Raw genomic sequence first — 24596 nt, forward strand, 5'->3', positions numbered from 1 at the left:
TCGAACATGTCGGGGCTGCTAATGCGGGCGGACAGAAAACACCTCAAACCTTAATCCTTTGGACTTCAATTTTAAAGACCCTCCAATGCAATGCTGAGTGGGGGTTGCATTGTCAGAGGGGACGTTCATCAGATGAGATGTAAAAATGAGGTTCCAGCTACCTGTTTAGATGGATGTTAAAGATAACATGGCTCTATTTAAAGAGAGAAGGGAGTTTCTCCCTGTGTCCTAGCCAATAATCTTCCAAATAAAAATTAGTTTATCATTTCATGGCTGTTTGTGGAATAATGATGTGCAAGGTTTGGTTGCTGCGCTCGCCCACAAAATGTAGTCACTACACTTTACAGTAAAACCCTCCGAAGCGCCTTGGAAAGTCCTCCTGACTATACCAAATGCAAGGATTATTATCAAAACCGCCAGTAAAAAAATCGGAAGCAACTTAATAACTTTTATTTTGCTGTTCTTTATTTGGAAAGACAATATAATTGGGGACATGATCATTGGAAGCAAAGCCGTGTGATATTTTAGAATTCAGTCGCAGCTTTTGCTGGGAGCAACTAAACCTTAGACATGAGTGATGGCAGCAGGTTGGATTCACTGGCACAGATGTATCATTTCACAATGACAGAAGCAGAAGTTTGATTGTTCAGAACCTAAACATGATTAAAGAGTAACTGACTAATCAATCGTATTTTATTCATTATGTTTCATATTGCATTTACCAGTGTAAATATTAGCTGTTTTTATATGTGCGCCATAAGGTAATAATAATAATCCTTGCATTTGATATAGCGCTTTTCACGTCTTCAAGTCGTCTCAAAGCGCTTCACAGAATATACTGTAAAGTGAATTGACTGTATATTTGTGGGCGAAACACGGCAGGCAATTGCGCACAGCATTGTCCCACAAACCGTCGTGGATTGAAGTGACAAATTGATTTTTTTTTCTTGAGGGATTATTATCAAGCGTGTGGAATAAGGAAACTTACCCAAGGTTTCACCCTGCCGGAAATCGAACCCAAGTCTCTCGATTGTGAGGCGAGTGCTCTAACCACTTTTAAACTTCATATAGGACAGTACTAGGACTCCACTAGGTATCTCTACTTAAGCCCAAGTAAGCAAGTTAGCAAATGGCAGGTCAGTATTTATGTGGCTGTCTCAAGGATAAAACTTTGGGTAAAGATATTGTAATAATAAAAAGAAATTCTTGCATTTGATATTCATGCATGTAAGCGAGGTCTCTTTGGAGGTGAACTGGCTCCAAGGTGACATGCTTGGCATCGGAATATAGGAATGAAGCCAGCATCAGAGTAACATGTTTCAGCTGGTAATCACTAACTAATGAACGCCTCCCGCTTTAATGGGAGCAGATCTGGAGAAAGCACCAATAACTTCAAGCCTGTGAGGTACTGAATTTGGGGTGTCTGGGCCACATGTAAAACTATCTCTTTTTACCAGTTTCCAGGCTGGAAAGAGAAAGTGCGGAAAACAGCAAATTGGTGATAATTATTTATTGAAACCGTCATAAGATTATTGATTGCAAGAGTCTAATTTCTATCCTGGGCTTCAGTCGCTGGACATTTCCTGGTTAGCTTGTACAAATTGACCTCCGCATTAGTGTTACTGCAAACAACCTCGGAGTTAAAATCTACAGTTACCATCCGGTTATGAAATTCTCTGGTTGTAGACCGCATTTTGGAAGAGATCAATATAACAGTGTTAGGGTTGCTGAGGGACTTCAGGGTCTCAATCAAAAAGCTGTAAGAACTGAGGCTGTACACAATATCCGAGCCAATAATATAATCATAATCAGAAGGAAAATCTGAGTGGTTTATACCCCAGCAGAGAACGGACACCTTTGATCGGTGGATTATAGAAGCGGGGATGTTATTATTCATGTTGTTTTGTATTTGTGGCAAAACACGGGGTCGGTCCGTCAGAGTGATATTCCCACCTGAAATAAAAAAATTAAATCACACATTTTTATACTGGACTGTAATACAGGTCATTTATAGCTCCTCACTGGAGTCCACTGACCAACAGAGCTTATTAGAAACCTTTGTGTTATTATAGTTCGACACAGGTGAGCTGAAGGCTGACATCACCCTCACACATGTACTCTATTACAGTGTTACAGTTTTGCCCACAAAATATACAGTTAATTCACTTTACAGTATATTCTGTGAAGCGCTTTGAGACGTCTAGAAGACGTGAAAAGCGCTATATCAGATGCAAGGATTATTATTATTATTATTATTGGAGTCAAGTTTTAGAAGAAAACTGGAGTTAAACAGGAAATTCTTCAAATTTAAAGTCTTTAAGTTACCACCTCCCAATCTCTATTCTAATCATCCTTGCAGTTGATATTCTAATTCCTGCTCAATAGTCATGTTCTGTAACTCTGCCCATAAATGCAGGTCTGTGTCATGTTCAGACAACAGAACGTGCTCAGCCTCGCAGTCTGAACAACAGACTGAAATTCATTGTCGGAATCACCTATTGGGAATGAACAAGATTCTAGAGGATGGTCATTGGACGTTAAACCATATCCTTGAGCATTTGTACCTTCACAGGAGGCGAAAGGTAAGCACAGATGTCAATGTTCAGCCCATGAATACGTATTACTTGATACCATCTGTAGCAATATTGACTTTGCTTTAGTTTGCCACTAAACACGATGGGCCGAATGGCCTTCCTCTGTGCTGTCAATTTGTATGTTCGGTGGTGAGTGTAGCTTCCAGCAACCACAGTTACTTAGTGACAGATAGTGACGCAAACAGAACATGTGATAAACTATATCAAATTCGAAGATTATTATTATTCCTGCGAATAAGCATTTGAATTTTGTGGCATTTTAGCATTTTGTTTTATTTGCGCTAATTATTTCTTTGTGGATTGGAATCTTTTGGGAGAAATGCGTTTATCTGGATACAGTGGTGCCTATTACAGTACAAGCGTGTTCAAATCAAACAAGTGTCATACGGCTGCAGAATATCTACCTGTCTCGCCATAATACACAAGCTGTGTTTGTGTATTGTGGCACAACTGTTCTTTCCTCTCAATTGTCAATAATGACCTGGAAACTCACCCAAAAGAGCTGCTAAAATGCCTACGATTCCAGTGCCAGAGCCCAGCTCAATCACCTTCTTCCCGGTGAAATCCATCTTCTCCTTTTCAAAGTACTGGCAAAGCACGAGACCCTGGAGAACATTCCAGCCGTTACTTGAGAAATATGGATTTTGGAAAACTTTGAGCCATCCAGCTGATGGGCAGAGAAAGAAAGTATGGGCGGAATATGGATAACCTCTGTGTGTGTGTGTGTGCGTGTGAGAGAGAGAGATAGAGATAGTGTGTGTATCACGTATTTTTATTGAACATTTACTATTTCGTTTGGAATAATATGCTGTGCGCAATTGGTTTGCCTCATTACGCCCTCAAATTACACAGTTAATTCATTTAACAGTATAGTTTGTGAAGCTCTTTGAGACGTCTCGAAGATGTGAAAAGGCGCCACATCAAATGCAAGGCTTATTATTATTATTATTATTATTATTATTATTATTATTATTATTATTATTATTAATAGTATGTCCTGGGTTTAAAAGGTGAATGTAGTCCACTCAGGCAGCCAGAATTGGACCAAGGGGATGGAAGTGTATGTGCACAAGGCTACCAGCCTAGAGTCAAACAACTGGTCAACCAATTAGCAACATCTATGCTCCTGACCTGCCACTGGGTTCCCAAAACGCTGGCACTGCAGGAGGAACATGTACATTGACATGTCATTAACCACGCAGAGAAAATCACTCAATGTTTCCAGTAAAACAGCATCAAAGTAGCGAGAGCAACAATAAGCTCTTATGATATAGCATCTTCCAAATACAGTCAAAGCTGTCTTCAACCTCAGCTCAGGGGCCCGAGCCCCAGTGGCATCCCAGATTTATGCAGGGGGTGGCCTCTGAGCAGGGGTTTGTTGATGTGTTTTCTATCTATGTCCAGACTGTTCCAGGTGGCTGCTAACAGGGTGTGGTTGCTAACAGAGGGCGTATTGCTAACATGGGGTATTTACTAACAGGGTGGTTGCTGAATGGAGGTGGCTATTGAATGGAGGTAGCTCTTGAAAGGAGAGGTGATTGCTGAATGGATGTGGTTGCTTGGACAAGTTTGAGTGTATTTCAGAGATGGAGAGCAAACTCAAGCAAGCAGCAGGGCAAGGTAGGAGCGGAGGAGAGGTCAAGGTTTTAGCAGGTGTGAATGCGCGTTAGCAGCGTGCGAGGGGGAGAGTGAGACCCTGCAGCTAGAAGGGGGTTTCCTCTTCCCGTTTACAATCGCAATGTTTACAAGAAAGGAGGAAACTTACAGCTTCCCAGATGGTAGAGGAAAACTCAAGGTCAGAGCCAATCATCCGAACGATCCTCAGCTTGTGTCCACACACCTCATAGCAATCCTCCACCGAATCAGGATAATTTTTTTTTTGACTCAGAATCTGGGGGAGCGCCATTCTCGGAGATTTGTCTTGTGTTCGAGCAAATCCTCAGTTTATCAGTGATTATTGCTTGGTTGTCCAATAAGAACCTTTGTCAATGTTACGAGAAGGACAGATTATCTCAAAATATCTCATAGCAAATTTGGGATTAGTTACATTGATTATAAAAATATGTTTTTTTATGCTATCCCGCAATACCTCCCTCTCCCCACCTCTCTTGCTTCCTTCAAGTCCCTTCTAAAGACCTTCCTCTTCAACTGTGCCTTCGGACAGCCTCCCACCCCGAACCCCTGCCTTCGATCCCTCCTGACCTAACTCTCAGCTCGGGTCCAAAACCCCTGGTTGTCCAGCACCCTGGAACATCTTTCTGACGTGAAGGTCGCTATACAAGTGTAAAATGTTGTTTTTTAAACACGAGACTCATCTTAGGCCGTTCTAGGATATCAATCTTTAATGTTATAAAAAGCGGAAATTGCCCCCAGTTATCAAACATTCTCAAAGAGCAGGAACTGAAAGCCTTGCCTGCTGTCCCAGCAATCCCCGCCTCTAGCCAGCTCACCTCATACTTTCCAGGATTAGGTACAAGCTCTCCAACAAGACATTTATATTTACTAAGTAAAATATTAAATTAATTAAATAAAACATTAAGTATATACAAGTATACACCATATACATGCAAGGTGTTGTTGGCGATGGCTTGGGTACTGATAAGCACTCAGTAATAGCTGGGATATTGGGAATTCTGGGAAGCGGGGACAGGATCTCATTGGCAGTTGTCGAGAGGAAGCAAACCTAAGATTGCTCCTGGAAGGAAGAACAAGTCAGGAATGTGTAGAAGGTCCCTGGGTCCCTGGAGCTCTGACTAGAAAAGTGACAACCCCTAGAGAGGGGACTGAGGAAACCCTGGCCCCAATGAGATGCTGAACTGACCCTCCAGAGGAGGAGAACAGAACATAGAGTTTGGGTACCTGAGTGGAGATGTGAACTCACGTGTCCCCAGTGCTGAGCTCCTCATGTGAGACCCGGGGAATGTCAGTGCCAAGGACACACGTGCACTTAGCCTCCTGCTTTTAACATGTCAAAATCTCGTCAAAATTCATCATCGGATGTTTGTCCCATTATTTCAGATCGCGAGAAGTTATCAAACCAAGCTCTAACTAGCAACTATAACATAGTTATTATTATTGTTATTCTGCGGGGGAACGACCTGTGCTTTGGACATTCTGATCTGGTCCCATTGAGGTTGCCCCACACACTCACAGCATGATATCCTTCTGACGTGAAAGACGCTGTACAAATGTAATGTTGTTGTTGTGTACACATGATGTTCCTTTCAATCCTGTTTTAATCACTTTACCTTCAGCTCGCTAAACCAGGAACTCAACCTTTTAGCAACCTGTTACGCTCCCCATGTTACAGGGTCAGAGTTAGTGTAATCTGCCCTTGTTTATGTCAGTGGATTCCCCTTCAGTCACCACTGGGGTTCATTTCCTCAGGAAGAATAAAGAACATTTTCTTGGTTGAAGCGTATATAAAGTTGATAATTGTTGGATAATCCCTGGAGTCTTCATCCCCTTGCCCCCAAATTACATGCGATGTGTGCTGTAGCAAGAATAAGTTTGTTTTATTATCCTGAAGGAAAAGCTATGTGGGGGATATCATAACACACATTGACAGTACAGTAAGAGTGGCTAATTGTCCTTTAGTGGAGTCCTGTAGCTCAGTGGTTAGAGCACTCGCCTCGCAAGTGAGAGACTTGCCAGGCAGGGCGAAACCTTGGGCAAGTTTCCTTACTCCACACGCCTAATAATAATCCCTCCAAAAAACCAAAAACAATAATTAAATTGGTCATTTTCAATCTACGACTGTTTGTGGGACATTGCTGTGCGCAATTGGCTGCCGCGTTCGCCCACAAATATACAGTCAATTCACTTTACAGTGTGTTCTGTGAAGCGCTTTGGGACGTCCTCCTGACGTGAAAAGCGCTATATCAAATGCAAGGATTATTATTATTATTATTATTATTATTGGGTTCGATTCCCGGCAGGGCGAAACCTTGGGCCATTTTCCTTACTTTACTCCAAACGCCTGATAATATTCCCCCAAGAAAAAAACAATAAGAAATTGGTCACGACTGTTTGTGGGACACTGCTGTACACAATTGGCGGCCGCTTTTCGCCCACAAATATACAGTCAATTCACTTTACAGTATATTCTGTTGTGGAGTCCTGTAGCTCAGTGGTTAGAGCACTCGCTTTGCAAACGAGAGACCTGGGTTCGATTCCCAGCAGGGGGCGAAATCTTGGGCAAGTTTCCTTACTCCACACGCCTGATAATAATTCCTCAAAAAAAACAATAATAAATTGGTCATTTCAATCCACGACTGTTTGTGTGACGCTGCTGTGCGCAATTGGCTGCCGCATTTTCGCCCACAAATGCACTCTACAGTCTATACACTCTACAGTCTATTCTGTGAAGCGCTTTGAGACATCTAGAAGACGTAAAAATGCTATACCAAATGCAAGGATTATTATTATTATATTCTGTGAAGCACTTTGAGACGTCTGGAAGATGGAATAAGGTGCTATATCAAATGCAAGGATTATTATTATTATAATTGCCCAGTGTGCGGTAAGGCTGAGACATCACCATCAAACACACAATCTGGTGAACAATATCAATACCTAAGTAAAGGCCAATTTGGTAGAGATAAGCTATTTTATTTATACATCTAAAGGATGTAATGAAGCTGCAACAGGTACAGCTAGTATAATAAAAAAAAGTAATAATAATAAGTGTTATAACCCAAATTCCATGAACCTCCACATTTCTGAGCCAGGAGCAAGCTGTGATTGTGTGTATGTGGTGTCACAGTTTTGACCAATATTCCTCCTGTTGTTCTCTTCAACTTCTTCAACACATCAATCAGGTTCTGAATGTTGTGTGATCCATTACCTGCAAACAATATTGCAAACATTACAGCCCTTTACACAGGGCTGGGATATCTTGATCCTACTTTATATGTCCTCGGAATGAACAGTGCATGTAATGTGATTTGTTTTTAATAATATAAATGAAACTATATTGGTCATCGCGTGCTCCACATGTGCTATTGCAGTGAGAACATGTGTCAGAGACAGAGCATTTTGTGAATAAAATGGGAAACGTGAACCAGGGGAAAATTAGGAAATGTGCTTTTTAGCAAGAGTTAGTGAAAAAAAATGCATCCCACCTGACCCCCATAAACAGGTAAATACGAGGATGGTGGATGGTGATGTGTGGGGAAAGGTTTATAAACAACAAATTATTAAGAATAGTGCATGGTTTCCGATAGCGTAATTAATAAAGAAAAACGACAAGTGTCAAGTGACAAAGGGTGACTATAAAAACCATAAATGTCTAATCTTGTCAAGAAAAACTAACTGAAGGAACATCCTGAACTGGACATCGGACAGCGTCACTGGGTAATGTGGGACATGATGTCTGTTACTGGAATAAGTGGGGCCCGATTATTAAGGGGGAGGTGAAATCTGGGACAGTGAAATAAAGCATCAACTTTAATTCTCAAAATAATCGGAATTACTTTCATTCCATTGCTCTCCTGTGCTCTCTGAATGAACTTCTCTGGTGAATTAAGAGTTAGCAAAATTTGAGGACATTGTTTTATTGTTGAGCATCACATCTGGCTGGACTGAGGAAAGTGGACGATCATTGAAAAACCACTGAAGATTTTCAAGTGAGTTTGACATTTTTCGATTACAATGCATCCTCTCATTGCTATCTCGATGCCGTGCTCAACCCAACCAGGCGATGAGATATTTTATTTATATAATTAAAGGATGTAATGAGCTGCAGCTAGGGTTATAATTTGGGAATTTGGTTTATATCACTTATTATAATTATTATTTTATTATTATTATACTAACTGTATGGATTTAGACAAACGCCATAACATAGTCCAATAAGCACATCTCTAACAGTTTTACAATTACCGGGTAATCCAAAGACGGGCGATGAATAGTTCATGAGGAATAGTTTGATTTTAAAGGCGAAATCAAAATATACTTGGCTGTTTTGTTTTGTTGGAACGTCCTCCTGACGTGAAAGGCGCTTTATAAATGGAATCTTGTTGTTGTTGTTGTTAATACAAATGTAATGATTGGCTAATACAGCTTTGCATTTTAATATGATTATTTTACAATCATTTTATTTTCTAACAATAAATTAGCTGATGTTGTCCTTTTGGCTCCTCGTGTTGATCTTGGATTCTTACTGTCTGCCAAAAAGAACAGGACTTGCCAGAGATCAACTTGTAGACAAGGATTGGAGAAGATGGCAGAATGCTCCTCCACAGCTTCACCTCAGCATGTCTCAAACGCACTGCTGCACAGCTATAGGTTTTGTGGCCATAATTTGAATATCGTGACGAAGTACGACGATGTAATGACAGTGTCGCATTTTGTCTGGAAAGGTGTAAGTACAGGTGTACCTGCAAAGGTTTTTAGATTGAGGAACATTTTGTAATTATTTTGTACTCTTTTCTATTATGGAAAAATCCAACTTCTTTGTGGATCTTTCAAAATTATTTGTTTTCTAATGTCTTTGAAACTAACTTCACCGCTTTTATGCTCAAAGCATTCAGAGATCACAAAGTAAATCTTATTTGGGCACGCTGGCTTTCACATTGAAGTGGTAACTGATAGTGTAGATAAAGGTGATACTATGAATGAATGAATGAATGAATGAATGAATGAATGAATGAATGAATGAATGAATGAATGAATGAATGAATGAATGAATGAAGGAATGAATGAATGAAGGAATGAATGAATGAATGAATGAATGAATGAATGAATGAGTGAATCAATCAATCAATCAATCAATCAATTAATGTAGAGTGCCACATTGATGAGCTTGATTATCTCAGTGTCGGTATAATGATGATTTAAGTCAACAACATGGAAGACTGGTGGAGAAACAGAACACATCCAAGAGGGAGAAATGTTGCAGTTTGGATAGAAAGGTGGTCAAAGAATAGGAAGGTTACACTTCAAAGAAAAAGAAGAAGAATCCTTGCATTTGATATAACACCTTGTCACGTCTTCGAGACATCTCAAAACACTTCACAGAATAGACTGCAAAGTGAATTGACTATATATTTGTGGGCGAGAAGAGACAAAGTCATCATTCACATATAGACCAGTCTTTGTTTGTCATTCAGGTGATGTTTAAACAGTTTTCAACATGTTTTTCCCCAGGGTCTTCATCTTTGTAAGTATTTTGAGAATGAGAAGATCAGTTTCTCTGGGAAGAAGGTGATCGAACTGGGTTCCGGCACTGGAATTGTGGGGATTTTAGCAGTCATGTTAGGTGAGTTCAAAAGCCAAAGTCTAATGAATTATGTGTGAGAGGAAAATAACACCTGATGGTTGCTGTGACAAGCCTCCAATTATACAAACATTGCTTTGGAGTTTCTGGGTGCTGCAATGATTTGTATTGAATTTCTTACAAAATTTCTTACCATATCAAGGATACAGTAAGAATTAAACACTTATATGCAATTAATTACTTACCTTGGAGCCAGGTCAGCTCCTAGAAATCACTCCTTACTTCCCCCAAGGTGGATAGTCACTAGTTGCTCATTTGACACCTGACAAGGACAGGTTTGAGCCCTCACTAGGTGCATGGCAGGTAATAATAATAATAATATAATAATAATCGTTGCATTTGATATAGCATCTTATCACATCTTTGAGACCCAAAGCTACCAAGAACTTCCTGCGAGCTTCTTGGTGGACAACACAGCTCAGCATGAAATGCATGAGAGCATTGTCACCATCTTCCTACCCACAGCTTGGACACATGCCCTTTCCTATTGAATGATGGTTCCACTATTTGGACGTGTGGAGTTTAAGCAGCAAATGCTTTCCTCTCTGCAAACCAATAAAGGTGGATTCCAGGCACTGGATATACAATCATGTGTTCATGAACTTGGACTCCACGTAATGCCTTCCAGCAGCTGTCATGTTCATTGCTGTCTGACAGACATGTGGCTTCAGATTACCAACTTGCACATGCAGCAACTTAATATAGCTTAGTTTCTAGGCCATTTACCTAGGTATATATAGGATTTCCATCTCTTCAATTCATGGATGCTTAATGATCGATTTAAAACCAAATGATTTGTGATGGAAAAGGAAATATGGTCAGAGGAGATCAAATGGGCTGAAGAATCTTCTTCCCAAATCTTGTGCTTTTTTGTGAAGCATGTGAGGTTTCCCATTGGTACATGGAAATGTCCATCAGTTGCTCCAATGGACTGCATGTCCACAAAATGTGTTGCCAAAAAGTTAAACTTCTCCTTTGGAGGATTCTTTTTTTTTCCCAACTGTGATGAGAGTATAAGATCCATAAACTTTCTTTTGCCAGGTGGAGATGTGACCTTGACAGACCAACTTCCTGTTTTGCATCAAATAGCAAGAAATGTAACAACCAATATCTCACCCGAGCAGATACATCGAGCAAAGGTCCGAGAACTTGCCTGGGGAAAAGAACTGAAATGCTATCCAAGTGATTTTGATTTCATCTTGGGTTCGGATATTATATACTCTAAGATTAGTTTTCCCTTATTATTACAGACACTGCTTCATCTGAGCAGCCGAAACACTATCATTTACCTTTCTTCAGAGATGAAGTACAAATTCATAGTTGATGAGGCTTATGTGAATCTACTGACTAAGTATTTTAATTCTGAAATTGTTTCCAGAGACAATGAACTAGATATCAACTTGTACAGAATGACCAAAAAGTGTCCAGATACTGAAATTCCGCAGTTATGTAAATAAAGGAATGTCTATTTATATCTGGATTTGTGAGACGTTCCTCCATAATAACCTTTTAAAACAATTAAAATATTTAATATTGCAACACTATTGTCTCATTTTCCCATTTTCGACTCTCCTCTTGAAGCTGATGAATGGTTTCCTGGGAATGGATGTACGTTTGGGCACTTTTGGTCAGCCGGGTGACTGAGACCTGCAGAAACCCATCAACATGTATAAGAGTATCCAAACTCAGATTTCATATATGTATACCACCTACACACTGACATTCCCCTGTGTCTGGAATGCATCTCTTCCTGGAGGGGAAGTATCCAGGGGAGGTAATCATGTACCATGATTACATAATTCTGGAGAGTATTAGGCACAGGTTGGCATGACTGATGATGAGAATAATATTTTGGGATACAGTATATAAGTAATTTGAGTGACGACATATGGCAAGTGTAGTCTGCTTGGGAAAACAGGCAACTTTGGACCTATGGTTCCCAAATCTTACTACCACAGGTAATTTGTCTTTGCCTCATGCCTGAGTCTGTTGTAGATTAATGGATAGAGATTGATTGCCCAGTGGGTAGTAGTACTGTCCTCTTGCTCTGAGTCAGGAGGTTGTGATATTCTTAAACATGGTGTGCTGCCCCAGGAATAATTGGCCATTCACTCCATGGTTGTTTTGGGGACTTTGCTGGGCACAAATTAGCTGTCACATTCCCCTACAGAATACACACTTATTACACTTTGTGTCAACTGTGAAATGCTTTGAGATGACCTCCCAAGATGACAGATGCTATATCAAATGTAAGGCGGATTATTATGATTAATATTTTGATTGATGGCACATTGTGACACCTTGACCCGCCCACAGGAAGCGAGACATCTGGATGCACAAAGAAACGTGTCAACATATCATTGCAGTCTCATTCTCTGAGCTCTGAGCTGAGTCATAATAATAATCCTTGCATTTGATATAGCGCTTTTCACGTCTTCTAGACATCTCAAAGCACTTCACAGAATAGACCGTAAAGTGAATTGACTGTATATTTGTGTGAGAAATGCGGCAGCCAATTGTGCACAGCAGTGTCCCACAAATAGTCGTGGTTTGAAATTAACAATTTTTTTTTTGTTGTTTTTTTGTTTGAGGGATTATTATCAGGCGTGTGGAGTAAGGAAACTTGCCCAAGGTTTCACTCTGCCGGGAATCAAACCCAGGTCTCTCTCTTGCAAAGTGAGTGCTCTAACCACTGAGCTACAGGAGTCATCACCATCATAAATCCTGTCATAGTTTAGCTTAATTATTTAGAGCCTTTATGTTATTGTTGAATCCCCCATACAATGCAGTCAAGCTATATTGAACAATTTGAACAAGAGTTGTATTGCAATAATAATAATAATAATAACCCTTGGATTTGCTCGAGAGCCTTATTATGTCATTGATCTCAAAACACTTCACCGGATATACTGTAAAGTATGCAAGTAGCTCCAGGACTCTACCCCGCGTGAAGGGTATTGTATAAATGCAAGTTGTTATTGTAAAGTGGATTGACTTTGTATTTTGTGGGTGGAACAAATAGCCAAGGAGTGAGTGACCAATTTCACTTGGGGGGATTGTTGGCCAGAACACCAGAAGACAGAAACTCCCTTCTCCTTTTGAATGGTGCCATGGCATCTTTAACGTCCACCTGAACAGGTAGACGGGACTTTGGTTTAACGACTCATCCCGAAGGACAGCACCTCCGACAACGCAACACACCCTAGCAACGGAATTGGAGTGTTGAATGTGTAATTCCAAGTCCTGACGTGGGCCTTGAACCCACAAACTTCTGATTCAGAGGCGAGAGCGCTACCACTGAGCCAGGCTGACACACAAGAGACATCATACTTTACCCCTGTTTACATATTCAAAACCAATACAGCTTCAGAGGTTCTAAAGCTTTCCAAAGTGACATTTATGGCACCAGAAAGCTGTAAGCAGTAGTGACAATAGACCAAAAGCAAATAAAATATATACTGAAGACATGGCAGGTTTATAGCAGTAATTGACATCAGAATACCAAAGCTAGAATTCAACAACTTTTTTATTTCATACTTTCTACATACACAAGGATAACACAATTGGCTGTTGGCTCAAAGCACATTAATACTTTGGTTTTCTGATTTCTGGCGTTGAAGGAGATACTGGAATCAATGGTGACTGAGAGCCACCGGTAAAGCTGTACCCATGGACTAGTCTTAAGGACAAGATAGGAGAAAGATGGGGAAATATAGCTTCCAGAATGTTAACAAATCATTTGAACTGCCTAGTTTCTAAGACTAATGATTTTGAGACTCACCTATCTGGAGCTAAATTAAATGACAGACATGTCACTCCCTAACACTGTGCCTGAGCATTGCTACCTGGACATTTTTTGGTTATTTTGTACACATTGACGTCATCCTCTTCATCTCTAAGCACAAGCTCAGAGTTGAAATCCTGAGTTAACATCTTTTCATGAAATTCATTGGCATCAAGCACCCTGCGCATTTTGGTCGAAATGAATATGATGGTGTTTGAGTTGCTGAGATGCTTCAGTGTGGCGATAAGACAGGGGTATATGCTAGGGCTGTACACAATATCCGAGCCGATAATGTAATCATAGTTAGTAGAAAACTCAGTCTGATTTTCCCCCCAGTTCAGAGTGGCCACTTTAATACGATTCATCATAGCAGGAGGGAAGTTATCAGAGATGTTCTTTTCTATTTGCATCAAAGTACGAGTTCGATCGGTTAGTGTCATTTCTCCACCTGAACGGAAAAAAAACGGTCCTTTCAGTTCATGGCTGTTTATGGCCCATTGATATGCACAGATTGGCTGCCATTTTGACCAACAGAATAAACAGTCTAGAATTTACAATTGAGTCTTGTGAAGCACTTTGAGACGCCCTCCGAATGTGAAAAGTGCTGAATCAAATGTAAGTTCATTATTATTGTAAAACGCAATTTATATATCACGATTTATGTTTTATGCCCATCTCCATGTCCTTGCTCCACCTATCGCCTTACTCCTCTGGAATTTTTCCGTTAGAAGACCTCACACTATCGGCATTCTTCCAATCTCTCTTTAAACTTTTACAGAATCTATTGTTTCCCAAACCTTCTGGCATGTTGCTTTTCTGACATCTCATCCCTTCTATCTTCCCCCAGCCTCTGCTCTGAGCATTTAGTTTATCCCCACTCGCTCTCTGCTGCCCTCTAGTTATCTGATCTCCTGCCTTCTGTCTGACATGACCATCCTCCTTTCTCATCCTCTTGTATAACTCCCCCCACACATATTCCAGACAGCACCTCCCACACTATTTCCTTCTGCAGCAAATCTCCCTGGTAGAACAGTCGCCTCCCTTCATCGTTTCTCAGGTAAGTGTCATGAACACCATGTGGCTTAAGTCCAACCTGATGGACCACAACCATAGCTGGCTGGACCACACCAAAACAACAACAACAACAACAACAAGATTCCATTTATAAAGCGCCTTTCACGTCAGGAGGACGTCCCAAGGCGCTGCACAGTTGGGTCATGACCCGAGCAGGGGGGAAATGGTCAGGGTGAGGGAGGGAAGGGAGGGAGCAAGGAGGGGGAAATGGTCAGGGTGAGGGGAGGGAAGGGAGGGAGCGAGGAGGGGGAAGAGAGTCGAGAGGGGAGCTGAAGGCTCGGTCAAAGAGAAACTATTGCTCCACCATCACCCCAGCCAAATCCAAATCATCCTGGAGGCCAAAGACAACCCCAGGCTCCTCTTCACCACCACTACCTACCCCACTTGCCCATTTCCCCATGCTCTGCCCATTCTCTCCTCCAATGCCAGGAGATGAGGGTACTTCACTTCCTTAGGTTCAAAATTGAGAGGATCCACTCTTCTGCCACTGCCACTGGCAACACCTCCCTTCCTTCCCCCCTCCATCCTCTCCACCTCTGGTCTGATCCTACACCTACCTCCACACTTTCAACCCTATCTCTCTTTCATCCCTCTCCTCACTCATCTCCTGCATGTCTACATCACACAATCACCATTCATTTGCATAATAGCAACTTTTCTCGCCACAGGGCACAAACCTGGATCACCCTATTCTCTTTTTGCATCACTAATTAACAAAGTTAGTTGATTGACTTTGTCCTTTCTACTCACCCAGCAGGCCTGCTAAGATGCCCACAATTCCAGTGCCAGAGCCCAGTTCAATCACCTTCTTCCCGGAGAAGTTCATCTTCTGTTGTTCAAAGTACCGACAAAGGATGAGACCCTGAAAAAACATGTCTCAAATTCACTTGGGAAACGTCTTGTAGGAATGGAGGAAACGTTGTTTGGCCAGCAAACAACAGGATTTGTGAGTGCCACAATATCCAGTCTGGACACTGTCACGCTTGACAAGGAAAGAAAGAGTGTGTCCGTGCCGCTTCTGATGCCTTTGGCTCACTAATAGGACAGCAAGTCTTTCTATCAAACTTTTAATATTCAGTTGAGTTACAGATCAGCCATGATCTAATAGAATGGTGGAACCGACTCGAGGGGCTGAATGGCCTCTCCTGTTCCTATGTTACTATTTAATATGGTGTGCATTTAAAAAGTAAAGGAGGTGGCAGGAGAAGAAACATGCTCTATGTCAAACAGTGGGTCGAGCCACTCCGTGACAGATTCTTTTGACCAGATTTCTTGTACCAATCTGTTTTCGGGTTTCCAAAAGTGTGTCATGTTCGAAGCAAAATGTGCATTGAAAAACTAAATGCAATACATTGAGTTTCAAAACATACAGAACAATTGTTGAGTATTTTCACTAAAGGGGTGTTGAGAAGGTGAAAACGCAATGCGTGCATATGTAGCGTCTTTCCAGTAGGAAAACGTTTTGAAGGCTTCAGAGATATCAGTGGAAACCCATGCAGTGTGGAAGGGATAGGAAAGAGTTTCCTAAATTATGGTCAAACAGGTGGGTTTGGGGAAGGATATGGAAATCAGGGAGGAAGAGTATGAGGTGGAGAATGGACATAGAGGATTCATTTTCCTTTTCACAATCACTTTACAGAAGCTGGGTTCAGCGCTTTGAGAGGTTCCAGGGGCTGGATCAATGACAATGATTATTATTCATAAGTGATCAGACTTACTGCTTCCCAAATCGTGGACGAAAACTGCAAATTAGCACCGATCATCCGAGTGATCTTTAATTTATGGCCACAAAACTCATAGCAATCCTCTATGATGCGACCGGTGTATTTCTCTTCTTTGACGGAGCTGCTGTCAGAATGGGCAGTGGTCATGCTGTCTGTAGCAGGTTGTCCTGAGTCCTGAGTTTCCGGGATGGATTTGTATCAATTTGTTTTTGATGAGGTGAGAGTTATTAACTCCTAAATCAAGAAACAACATTTATAAAATTGAATCGTAAATAGAGGGCATTGTCTTCCTAATCTTTAGCTCAATACCTCACACACCTTGGAGTCTAAGTAACTTTATTTTAACTTAAATTAACTTTAAACGCATGGTTAATTCACTGTGTGGCCAAACAGGTGCGCTTTGTGATGATTCTTAAAGTATTGAAATATGTAAAGTAATAAACGGAAATTCACCCCCAAAACTAAAGATTTTTGGTCCCACACAAAGTCGTTGAAGTGACTTCACTTCATACAGTACAAATCTTGGGAACTTCATATGGAAACACATTGCCAGAGACAGCATTTACAGCAATAAATAAAAATCTTTTTTTAAAAATGTAGTCACTGTTCAATTTATCAGCCGAGGAATTGAAATTCACCATTAATAGTTTGATTAAATAGAGCTACAGTGCTAAACTCTTTTCAAAAAGTTTCTCGGGTTATATATTGAGATAGTGAGATGATTGACAGACAAAAACATTGATCAGAAGGCATACAACAACAACAACAACTTTCATCTATATTGCGCCCTTCACACGGGGCCATGTCTCAGAGTGCTTGAGTTGAGCAGCAAAAGGGAAAGAAAGGAATTAGTGAAAGCCAGAAAGTACCAACAACAGGAAATGTTGAAGGAGAGAAGGAGACAGACACACTGCTGAAAATTGGAAGATAAAACTCTCAGCCCGAGAGGTGCACAGAGACAAAGATGTTCATCCTTTCATCCTTCACTGGCTGCATGGATGATAGAAAAAATAAATTAACTCTAAAGATTATAATAAGAATAATAATCCTTGCATTTGATATAGCACTTATCATGTCTTCGAGACATCTCAAAGCGCTTCACAGAATATACTGTAAAGTGAATCGACTATGTATTTGTGGGCGAAACACAGCAGCCAATTGCGCACAGCAGTGTCCCATAGACAGTCGTGGATTGAAGTCACCAATTTATTATTGTCTTCTTTCTTGAGGAATTATTATCAGCATGTGGAGTAAGGAAACTTGCCCAAGGTTTCGCCCTGCTGAGAATCAAACTCAGGTCCTCTCGCTTGTGAGGTGAGTGCTCTAACCACTGAGCTACAGGACTCCACAACAGTTAGAAACACTGTAGTTAGAAACAACAACAACAACTTGCATTTATATAGCGCCTTTCATGCGGTGTAGCATCCCGGAGTGCTTAAAAAACATTGAATCATCCTCTTACCATGAGACAGCAGGTTCTGTTTATAATTAAGGTGAATTATTAAAAAAAAGACAAAGAGATAAATGTGAGATGTGGAGAAGGTAAGAATTGGCAGAGGAGGTGAATAGGTTTGGAGACCAAGTGAGAAGGGCTGGAAAGCTACATAAGGCATTGGTATAGAGCAGATAGAAAACACTTGTAAAGTCCTGACCAAGAGAAACAGCTCGAGGTAAGACATTGGGAAGGAGAAGCAAAAATCCCTGCCCTGTATGGAGACAGGAAAGGAATGAGAAACAGTTGACTTCAGTGAGAAGATTCGTGGAGATGAAAATCCCAAACTTACGTAAATGTTGAGCAGTGTTGAGTTCTCTTCAGTGTGCGTAAGTGCGGTGGTGACTGCTGAGTGTCCATACAGTGGAGCTGAGCCTTTTAACCCAACCACATCTCGTAGCAATTCCTTATCACAACCTGACCGACTAGTCAACATCGCGAGAGAGCATAAAATACAAACTAGCAGTGTTTGATGTCATTCATGTTGTGTGTGGGGGGGGATTCTGTCATTTGGACAGACTTATGAAAGATATATTTGATGTTTGCTTCTGCACTGGTTAATAGACTTAGCTTTCTTTCGCTGGCAAAGTTGAGAATTTAACATTTGACAATTCGTAGCATCATACTGTGGTCCTAATTGGGTTATATTGCGATAGGCCCCTTGTCTATTTTATTTCCCTCTCATCAACTATAGCTGTTAGGGAGATTGTCAGCCTGGCTCAATGGTAACGCTCTCACCTCTGGGTCAGAAGGTTGTGGGTTGGGTTCCAGCTCTACGTTGGGACTTGGAATCACATAGTCTAAGCTGACACTCCATTGCAGTGCTGGGGGTGTGTTTCATTGTTGGCGGTATCGGCCTTCAGATGAGACGTTAAACCAAGACCCCCATCTGCCTTTCAAGTGGATGGTAAAGATCCCATGGCACTATTTGAAAAGCGAACAGAGTTCCTCTCTCCCGGTGTCCTGGCCAACAATCCCCCAAAATAAAATTGGTCACTCACTCCACGGCTGTTTGTGGGACATTGCTGTGGGCAATTGGTTGCTGTTTTTTGCCCACAAAATACACAGTCACTCCACTTTACAGTATATCCTGTGAAGCGCTTTAGATGTCTCAACGACATGAGATATCAAATGCAAGAATTATTATTGGGTGACTAACATATCTGTTAGTCATCAAATGGTCGGAATTATATTCCACAGAATGAATTGAATGAAGAATGCATCACAGTTAAAATAATCACTTTGAATAGAACAGAGGATAAATGCTGGATTCATATCCCCATATCACATCCAATAATAATTCTATCCACAATATTATAGGCAACTGCGTTGAATTCAAGATTCCATATGTGGTGCTTATCATATAGAAAATGATAACATAGAGTTCATAATTAGACTACAATTGATATATTGATATAATTATGTAGATATTAACCCATCCAGCATATTAAGACACTAATATGCTATTATATTGATGTGATAATTCACTGCAATACCTTCATGAAAAATAGAGAATCTATTGAAAAATATTTCTATTGATTGGTACTCAAATCAAAGAGGCATCAAGCCAGATGACTACATGAACTTACTGATAGCAAGTCATGATAATATGGTGCAGGTAATTCAGGAAGCCGTTGGAGGGTGGATTCTAGAGGTTATATTAACAGTTTTAACTCAGGTCACCACACGTAGTTCAGGGCTGTGCTGAGAGGAGGGGAGGGGTGGGTGAGAGGAATCTCTTTTGGGGCTAAAGATGCCTGGCAACAGAATACTCAAGTCAAGTCAATCCTCTCTGTTGATCTCAGTAATAATGATAAATAATAATCCTTACATTTGCCACAGCATCGTTTATGTTGGGAGTTTGTCTCAAAGTGCTTCACGGGATACTGTAAAGTCCAATGACTGTGTTTTGTGGGCAAAAGTAGGGCACTCCCGGCTGCCTCTTTGGCCAGACCTGGAAGGGTAGACCAGTCATTGGGAGCAGGGAATCATCCCACTTAGCTCCTGTTAGCCCTGCAAGCCAAAGCTCTAACAGGTAGAGTGGTCCTAGCTGGACAATTAGTGTGAAAGCTTGCTAGACTTAGATTTGGTGAGCACGTCAGAATTGTAATTGAAAATGTAGAGAAAAATCAGAAAAAGGGGAAGAACTTTAAACAAGCCAATAATGAAGAATGATGAAGAAAGTTAAGGTTTGCACTCTGTCGGTATGCAATTAACACAATACCCCATGCACATGTTTAAAATATCCATTTTGTTGATCTCGTAAGCTTCCCTCAAAACATCAGTGAAGGTTCCTTGCCCCAAAAATGCAAACACTATTGCAAATGTGACTTGAAGGCTAGAATATTGTGTTTCTACTTTTTCTCCTATGTCCTCAGAATGACCAGTGAATTAAATGTGCCGAAGCAGGGAAGTGACACAATATTGACCAGCGAGCCCTCTACATAAACTTAATGTTAACCTGGACTATTGGCACACAATTGAGGAAAAATTCACCCAGGTCCAGTTTTAAGCAGCTAGAATTTGGCAAATTGTTGAATTCAGTTTTTGAAGCTTTTGTACAGTTCTTAAAAGAATATAATTAAAATGGCTTCAACATTAAGTCTATATTTAAGCGTTTTGTGAGCCACAGGGAAAATGGAGCTCAAGGAGAAATACTAACATCCATTCTTTTAATAATAATATACTATGTTTTGATATAGCGCCTTATCACGTCTTTGAGATGTGTCAAAGAGCTTCACAGAATATACTGTAAAGTGAATTGACTATATTTTGTGGACGAAACACAGCAGCTAATTGCAGTGACTGACAAATATTCATGGATTGAGTGACCACATTTTTGTTTAAGGGATTATTACCCTCTTACAAAGCGATCCGCCAATTGACTAACAACCAGGTTCCTACTTACTGCTTGGTAAACAAAGGCATGTGGAGTAAGGATATTTGCCTCATGTTTCATCCTGCCTGGGAATTGAACCCAGGTTCTCTCTGAGTGAGTCACAAATTTGCCCTAATTAGAGCAGAAACCAAGGTCCAAAAACAGAAGAAACACTCGGGGAACTGAAGGGACAATATACACAGATCGAGAACTTCATAAACAAGATCATTATCCCAAATTATCACTAAACTAACAAGAAGGTAAACAGTAAAGAACATTGCAGAAGGAATTAAAAGGTGTGCAAGAAAATACGTCTTCATGTTTAGCACGGCAAGAATATAGCATTCTCTACACACTGCAGCTGAAGGAGACAGGTGCTTGAGGACGCTTGAAGATGCTTGAAGAAAAGGAAAATACAGTTTATGGGAAGTGAGCGAGGATGAGAGTTCTGATTGAGATGAGAAATGGGGAGGCAATCAACAGAGCAGTGTTGTTCAACATCACTTTTTATTATTATTATTATTTTATTATTAACGTTTTATTTGTTACAGCTCCTTTCACATCAAGAGTATACCTGAATCTCGTTTTTCAATTTTTGTCTATACTTTTATCTATTATCTTACTTTGAATGCTTCCCGAATGTTGAATCCTGCTCCTTTAAATATGTCCATTAGAACAGAAAATGTATTTCAGTTTGCGTACAGCAGTGGCCCACAAACAGCCATGGACTGAGTGACCAGTTTTGTTTGGGGTATTGTTGACAGTCAGGACACCAGGAGAGAGAAATTCCCTTCTCTTTTCGAATAGTGTAAAATTATTTTCACACGATTTAGCGGAGAATTGTTTCATCAAAATTAAAAATATCAGGTCCTGGAATGAATCAAACCAACAATTGCTTGATGTTTATCTATTGACATCTTTCTGTGATTGACGCAAGAAGACTTATCAATATACGACGTTCCCTGGTGCATAGATTCTGTTCCTTTGTTTTGTTGCAATTGTGTCACTTACTTGTCCACTTAGTGTAAGAAGACGTTCGTATTTGTTTTACACTATGTAATTTCACTTTAAAAATGGTTAGTTTCTCTGTGTCCTTGTGATGAAACCTATGACATATTTATTTTGAAGTTAATGAACTCTAACTAACAAGAATCAATTCACAATGTATAACATTTTAGCTGGAAAGATTTTCAGTTTGCCAGTAGAAAGGTTCCTGCTTGGGGCCAGTGGATTATAAATCTAGAAAATGAATCTGAATTATCATAGGACTATGTGTGGATAGAGGTTTGCCAGCGAGTCAGCTGTTGAAATATAAATAATTTTCGGAAGGGATTTTGGTAGATTCTTGAGGAATATTTGAGGGTATGTGAGCGAGAAGGGGGAGTGCGAATAGGTTAAATGTGTTTCATGTGAAGAATAGCATCAGCGCCTGATGTGGTATAATATTTGATGATTCTGCACCAAATTGCTTGCACAATCGTCTCTCATTGTATTTATCAATAATTAGGTGTCTGACTTTGTACCCATCTCAAGACCCTTCTCTTTGACCGTGTCTTCGATCACCCTCCTTCCGTGATTGATATAGCATGTTTAGAACACTCGCCTCGCAAGCGAGAGAACCCATGTAAGTGAAAGGCGCTCATATAAATGTAAATTGTTGTTGTTTTCTTTGGTCCTAATTATAAACCTCAAACTTAGTGATGTTTATCTTCATCTGCTATTGTTCCACCACCCTCCTAATCTTTCCACATTTCTTTACAGTTGTACCTCGTAACTGTGTGTCATCATCAGATTTAGAAATTATAACAACATTTATTATAATGATAATAATAATTGCATTTGATATAGCGCTTTACACGTCTTCTAGACGTCTCAAAGCACTTAAATATAGCACCCCTCACACAGGGTAGTGTCCCAGAGCGCTTGCTTATCAAGTTCAAGATATTCCCCACCCCTTTTTGTCTGTGTGATGTAGAATGTGAATAGCTTAGGATTGACTTCCTCCGGGAGAAGCATAATGACTTCCCAATGCTGAGAGAACCAGCTCTCTGGTGCTACCTCTCAACCCATTTCCTGGCGAACGCGGCAGCCAGTTGCACCCAGCAATGTCCCACAAACAGCAATGGAGTGAATGATCAATTTTACTTGAGGGATTGTTAGCCAGGACACCGTGAGAGAGAAACTCCCTTCTCTTTTCGAATGGGATCTTTAACATCCACCAGAATAGGCAGACGGGGCCTCGGTTTAACATCTCATCCAAAAGACAGCATTTGTTGGGAGTAATCTTAAAATCACTTAAGAAAAGATTAATAATCAGTTTTCAAGGCAACAATTCAATCCTGACAAAGGGACCATTTGTCATCTCAAACACAAATGAGCATTATTGGATACCTGCATCAGGCCAATCAACATTTGTCAAATGATAATTGTTAATGTTTAAGTTATGATCCTTCATAATAAGAAGAATTATAAAAATAATCTTCCCATCTTGGTATATCGTCTTTCACGCAGGGAGGACGTCCCAAAGTGCTTCATGGGATTTACTAGGGAGTGGAGTGACTGTGTATTTGTGGCAAGTGGCTCAGGTTGTCTACTTTCTCTTTCAGAAGCAAGTTGATCTGCTAATTTCCCTCAGTTGTGGTTTGTCTCCTCGTTGAATGTCAACAAGATGGAGTTGTGCTTGCTTCCCGCCTCCTCACCTCACCAGTTGCCTTGTTGCTCTCAACTGGGTTTCCTGCCCCCCAACCCCTCCCCCCCCACCAGCTACCAGCCTCCTCTTCCCGGCTGCCCCAACTCTCAGTCATTCCTTCATCTTCGTGGTCCCAATCTCTGGACTCCCAGCTCCTCCCTCCACAAGCTGCAGACCATCTCACACTGGGCAGCCCACCTTCCCTCCCACTCTTATCCTTGTTGAGCTCTGCAGCCTTCCAATTTCCCAGGGGATCGGATTCAAGAACCTCCTGATATTCAAAACCCACTCTTTGGAACTCCATGATGGAGACTTTGGCAAAGGGATGGAGAAAGGAAGAAACAGTACGAAACAAACTTTATCAGAACTGCTTTATTTGAATATGTCGCAAATTCAAGAGCTAATTTAAGTGAGAGGTGAATCTCCCTGACCAAACAGAAAGGCGGCTTTCACTCTCTGTGTATAGTTTGGTTAGCTTGTGCACATTGATGTCTTTATGCTTCACTCTGTGAACAAGCTCAGGGTTGAAATCATTTACTTGGGGAAAATGCCAATGCTCCAATAACTCCAATAACCCTCCATTAACTTGATCTGATAAGGAGATGTATCAAGTGTAAGGATTATTATTATCATTATTTTTATCATTGAGTTTATCTTTGCACTGCAACATGCAATGACATCCTCTCTGTCCTGATCTATATTCTACACCCTGTGTCTGGTTAGTTAAAGTGCTCTGGGACGCTACCCTGACTGAGGGGCGCTATAAAAAATGCAAGTTGTTTTTGCTGTTGTTGTTAGTGCAACCAGCCTATAGACTCTGGCTGTCGCAATCCAGTTGCCCATAAGTCTTAGATAGCTTTGCTGATCAGCACTAACACTGATCAATTTCAGTCAACGTCTCAAATTGCGTGCAGCCTTTTATATAATATGAGTTAGACCGATTTGTGCAGAATGTTTCGCACAACACTACAATTGTTTCCTGTGCAATTGAAGCTTTAGTTGAAATATTTTTCATTCACTTAGTGAGGCAGCCCAACTCGCATCAAAAATGCCCTCATCACTTTTCCTGTTAAATGACTCTG

At 40.7% G+C, this 24596-nt stretch overlaps 2 protein-coding genes across 2 annotated transcripts; both read right to left on the reverse strand.

Annotated features, from left to right (window-relative positions):
* Positions 1-1011: 1011 nt before the first annotated feature.
* LOC121849708 (EEF1A lysine methyltransferase 3-like) lies at positions 1012-5522 on the reverse strand. The gene is made up of 4 exons (XM_042338295.1): positions 5454-5522; positions 4360-4574; positions 3088-3199; positions 1012-1953 (listed from the first exon to the last, which is right to left on the reverse strand). The coding sequence occupies exons 2-4, from the start codon at positions 4498-4500 to the stop codon at positions 1547-1549; spliced, it is 660 nt and encodes a 219-aa protein (XP_042194229.1). The 5' UTR covers positions 4501-4574; positions 5454-5522; the 3' UTR covers positions 1012-1546.
* A 7866-nt stretch (positions 5523-13388) lies between these two features.
* Positions 13389-18298, reverse strand: LOC103187502 (EEF1A lysine methyltransferase 3). Its single transcript, XM_007907029.2, has 4 exons — positions 18240-18298; positions 16450-16689; positions 15482-15593; positions 13389-14105 (listed from the first exon to the last, which is right to left on the reverse strand). Exons 2-4 carry the CDS (start codon positions 16600-16602, stop codon positions 13693-13695), a joined length of 678 nt encoding a protein of 225 aa, XP_007905220.1. The 5' UTR covers positions 16603-16689; positions 18240-18298; the 3' UTR covers positions 13389-13692.
* Positions 18299-24596: the final 6298 nt, after the last annotated feature.

Source organism: Callorhinchus milii, unplaced genomic scaffold (assembly GCF_018977255.1).
Source record: "Callorhinchus milii isolate IMCB2004 unplaced genomic scaffold, IMCB_Cmil_1.0 Scaffold9, whole genome shotgun sequence".
NCBI classification, from domain to species: Eukaryota; Metazoa; Chordata; class Chondrichthyes; order Chimaeriformes; family Callorhinchidae; genus Callorhinchus; species Callorhinchus milii.

What these genes read in the sequence shown, in the direction of transcription:
- LOC121849708 (XM_042338295.1), bottom strand. Translation starts at nt 4,500, where the DNA reads ATGGCGCTCCCCCAGATTCTGAGTCAAAAAAAAAATTATCCTGATTCG. An exon ending in CCTCTACCATCTGGGAAGCT is followed by an intron (nt 3,200 to 4,359) that starts GTAAGTTTCCTC and finishes AATGTTCTCCAG; the next exon opens with GGTCTCGTGCTTTGCCAGTA. An exon ending in CATTTTAGCAGCTCTTTTGG is followed by an intron (nt 1,954 to 3,087) that starts GTGAGTTTCCAG and finishes TTTTTATTTCAG; the next exon opens with GTGGGAATATCACTCTGACG.
- LOC103187502 (XM_007907029.2), bottom strand. Translation starts at nt 16,602, where the DNA reads ATGACCACTGCCCATTCTGACAGCAGCTCCGTCAAAGAAGAGAAATAC. An exon ending in CGTCCACGATTTGGGAAGCA is followed by an intron (nt 15,594 to 16,449) that starts GTAAGTCTGATC and finishes ATGTTTTTTCAG; the next exon opens with GGTCTCATCCTTTGTCGGTA. An exon ending in CATCTTAGCAGGCCTGCTGG is followed by an intron (nt 14,106 to 15,481) that starts GTGAGTAGAAAG and finishes TTTTCCGTTCAG; the next exon opens with GTGGAGAAATGACACTAACC.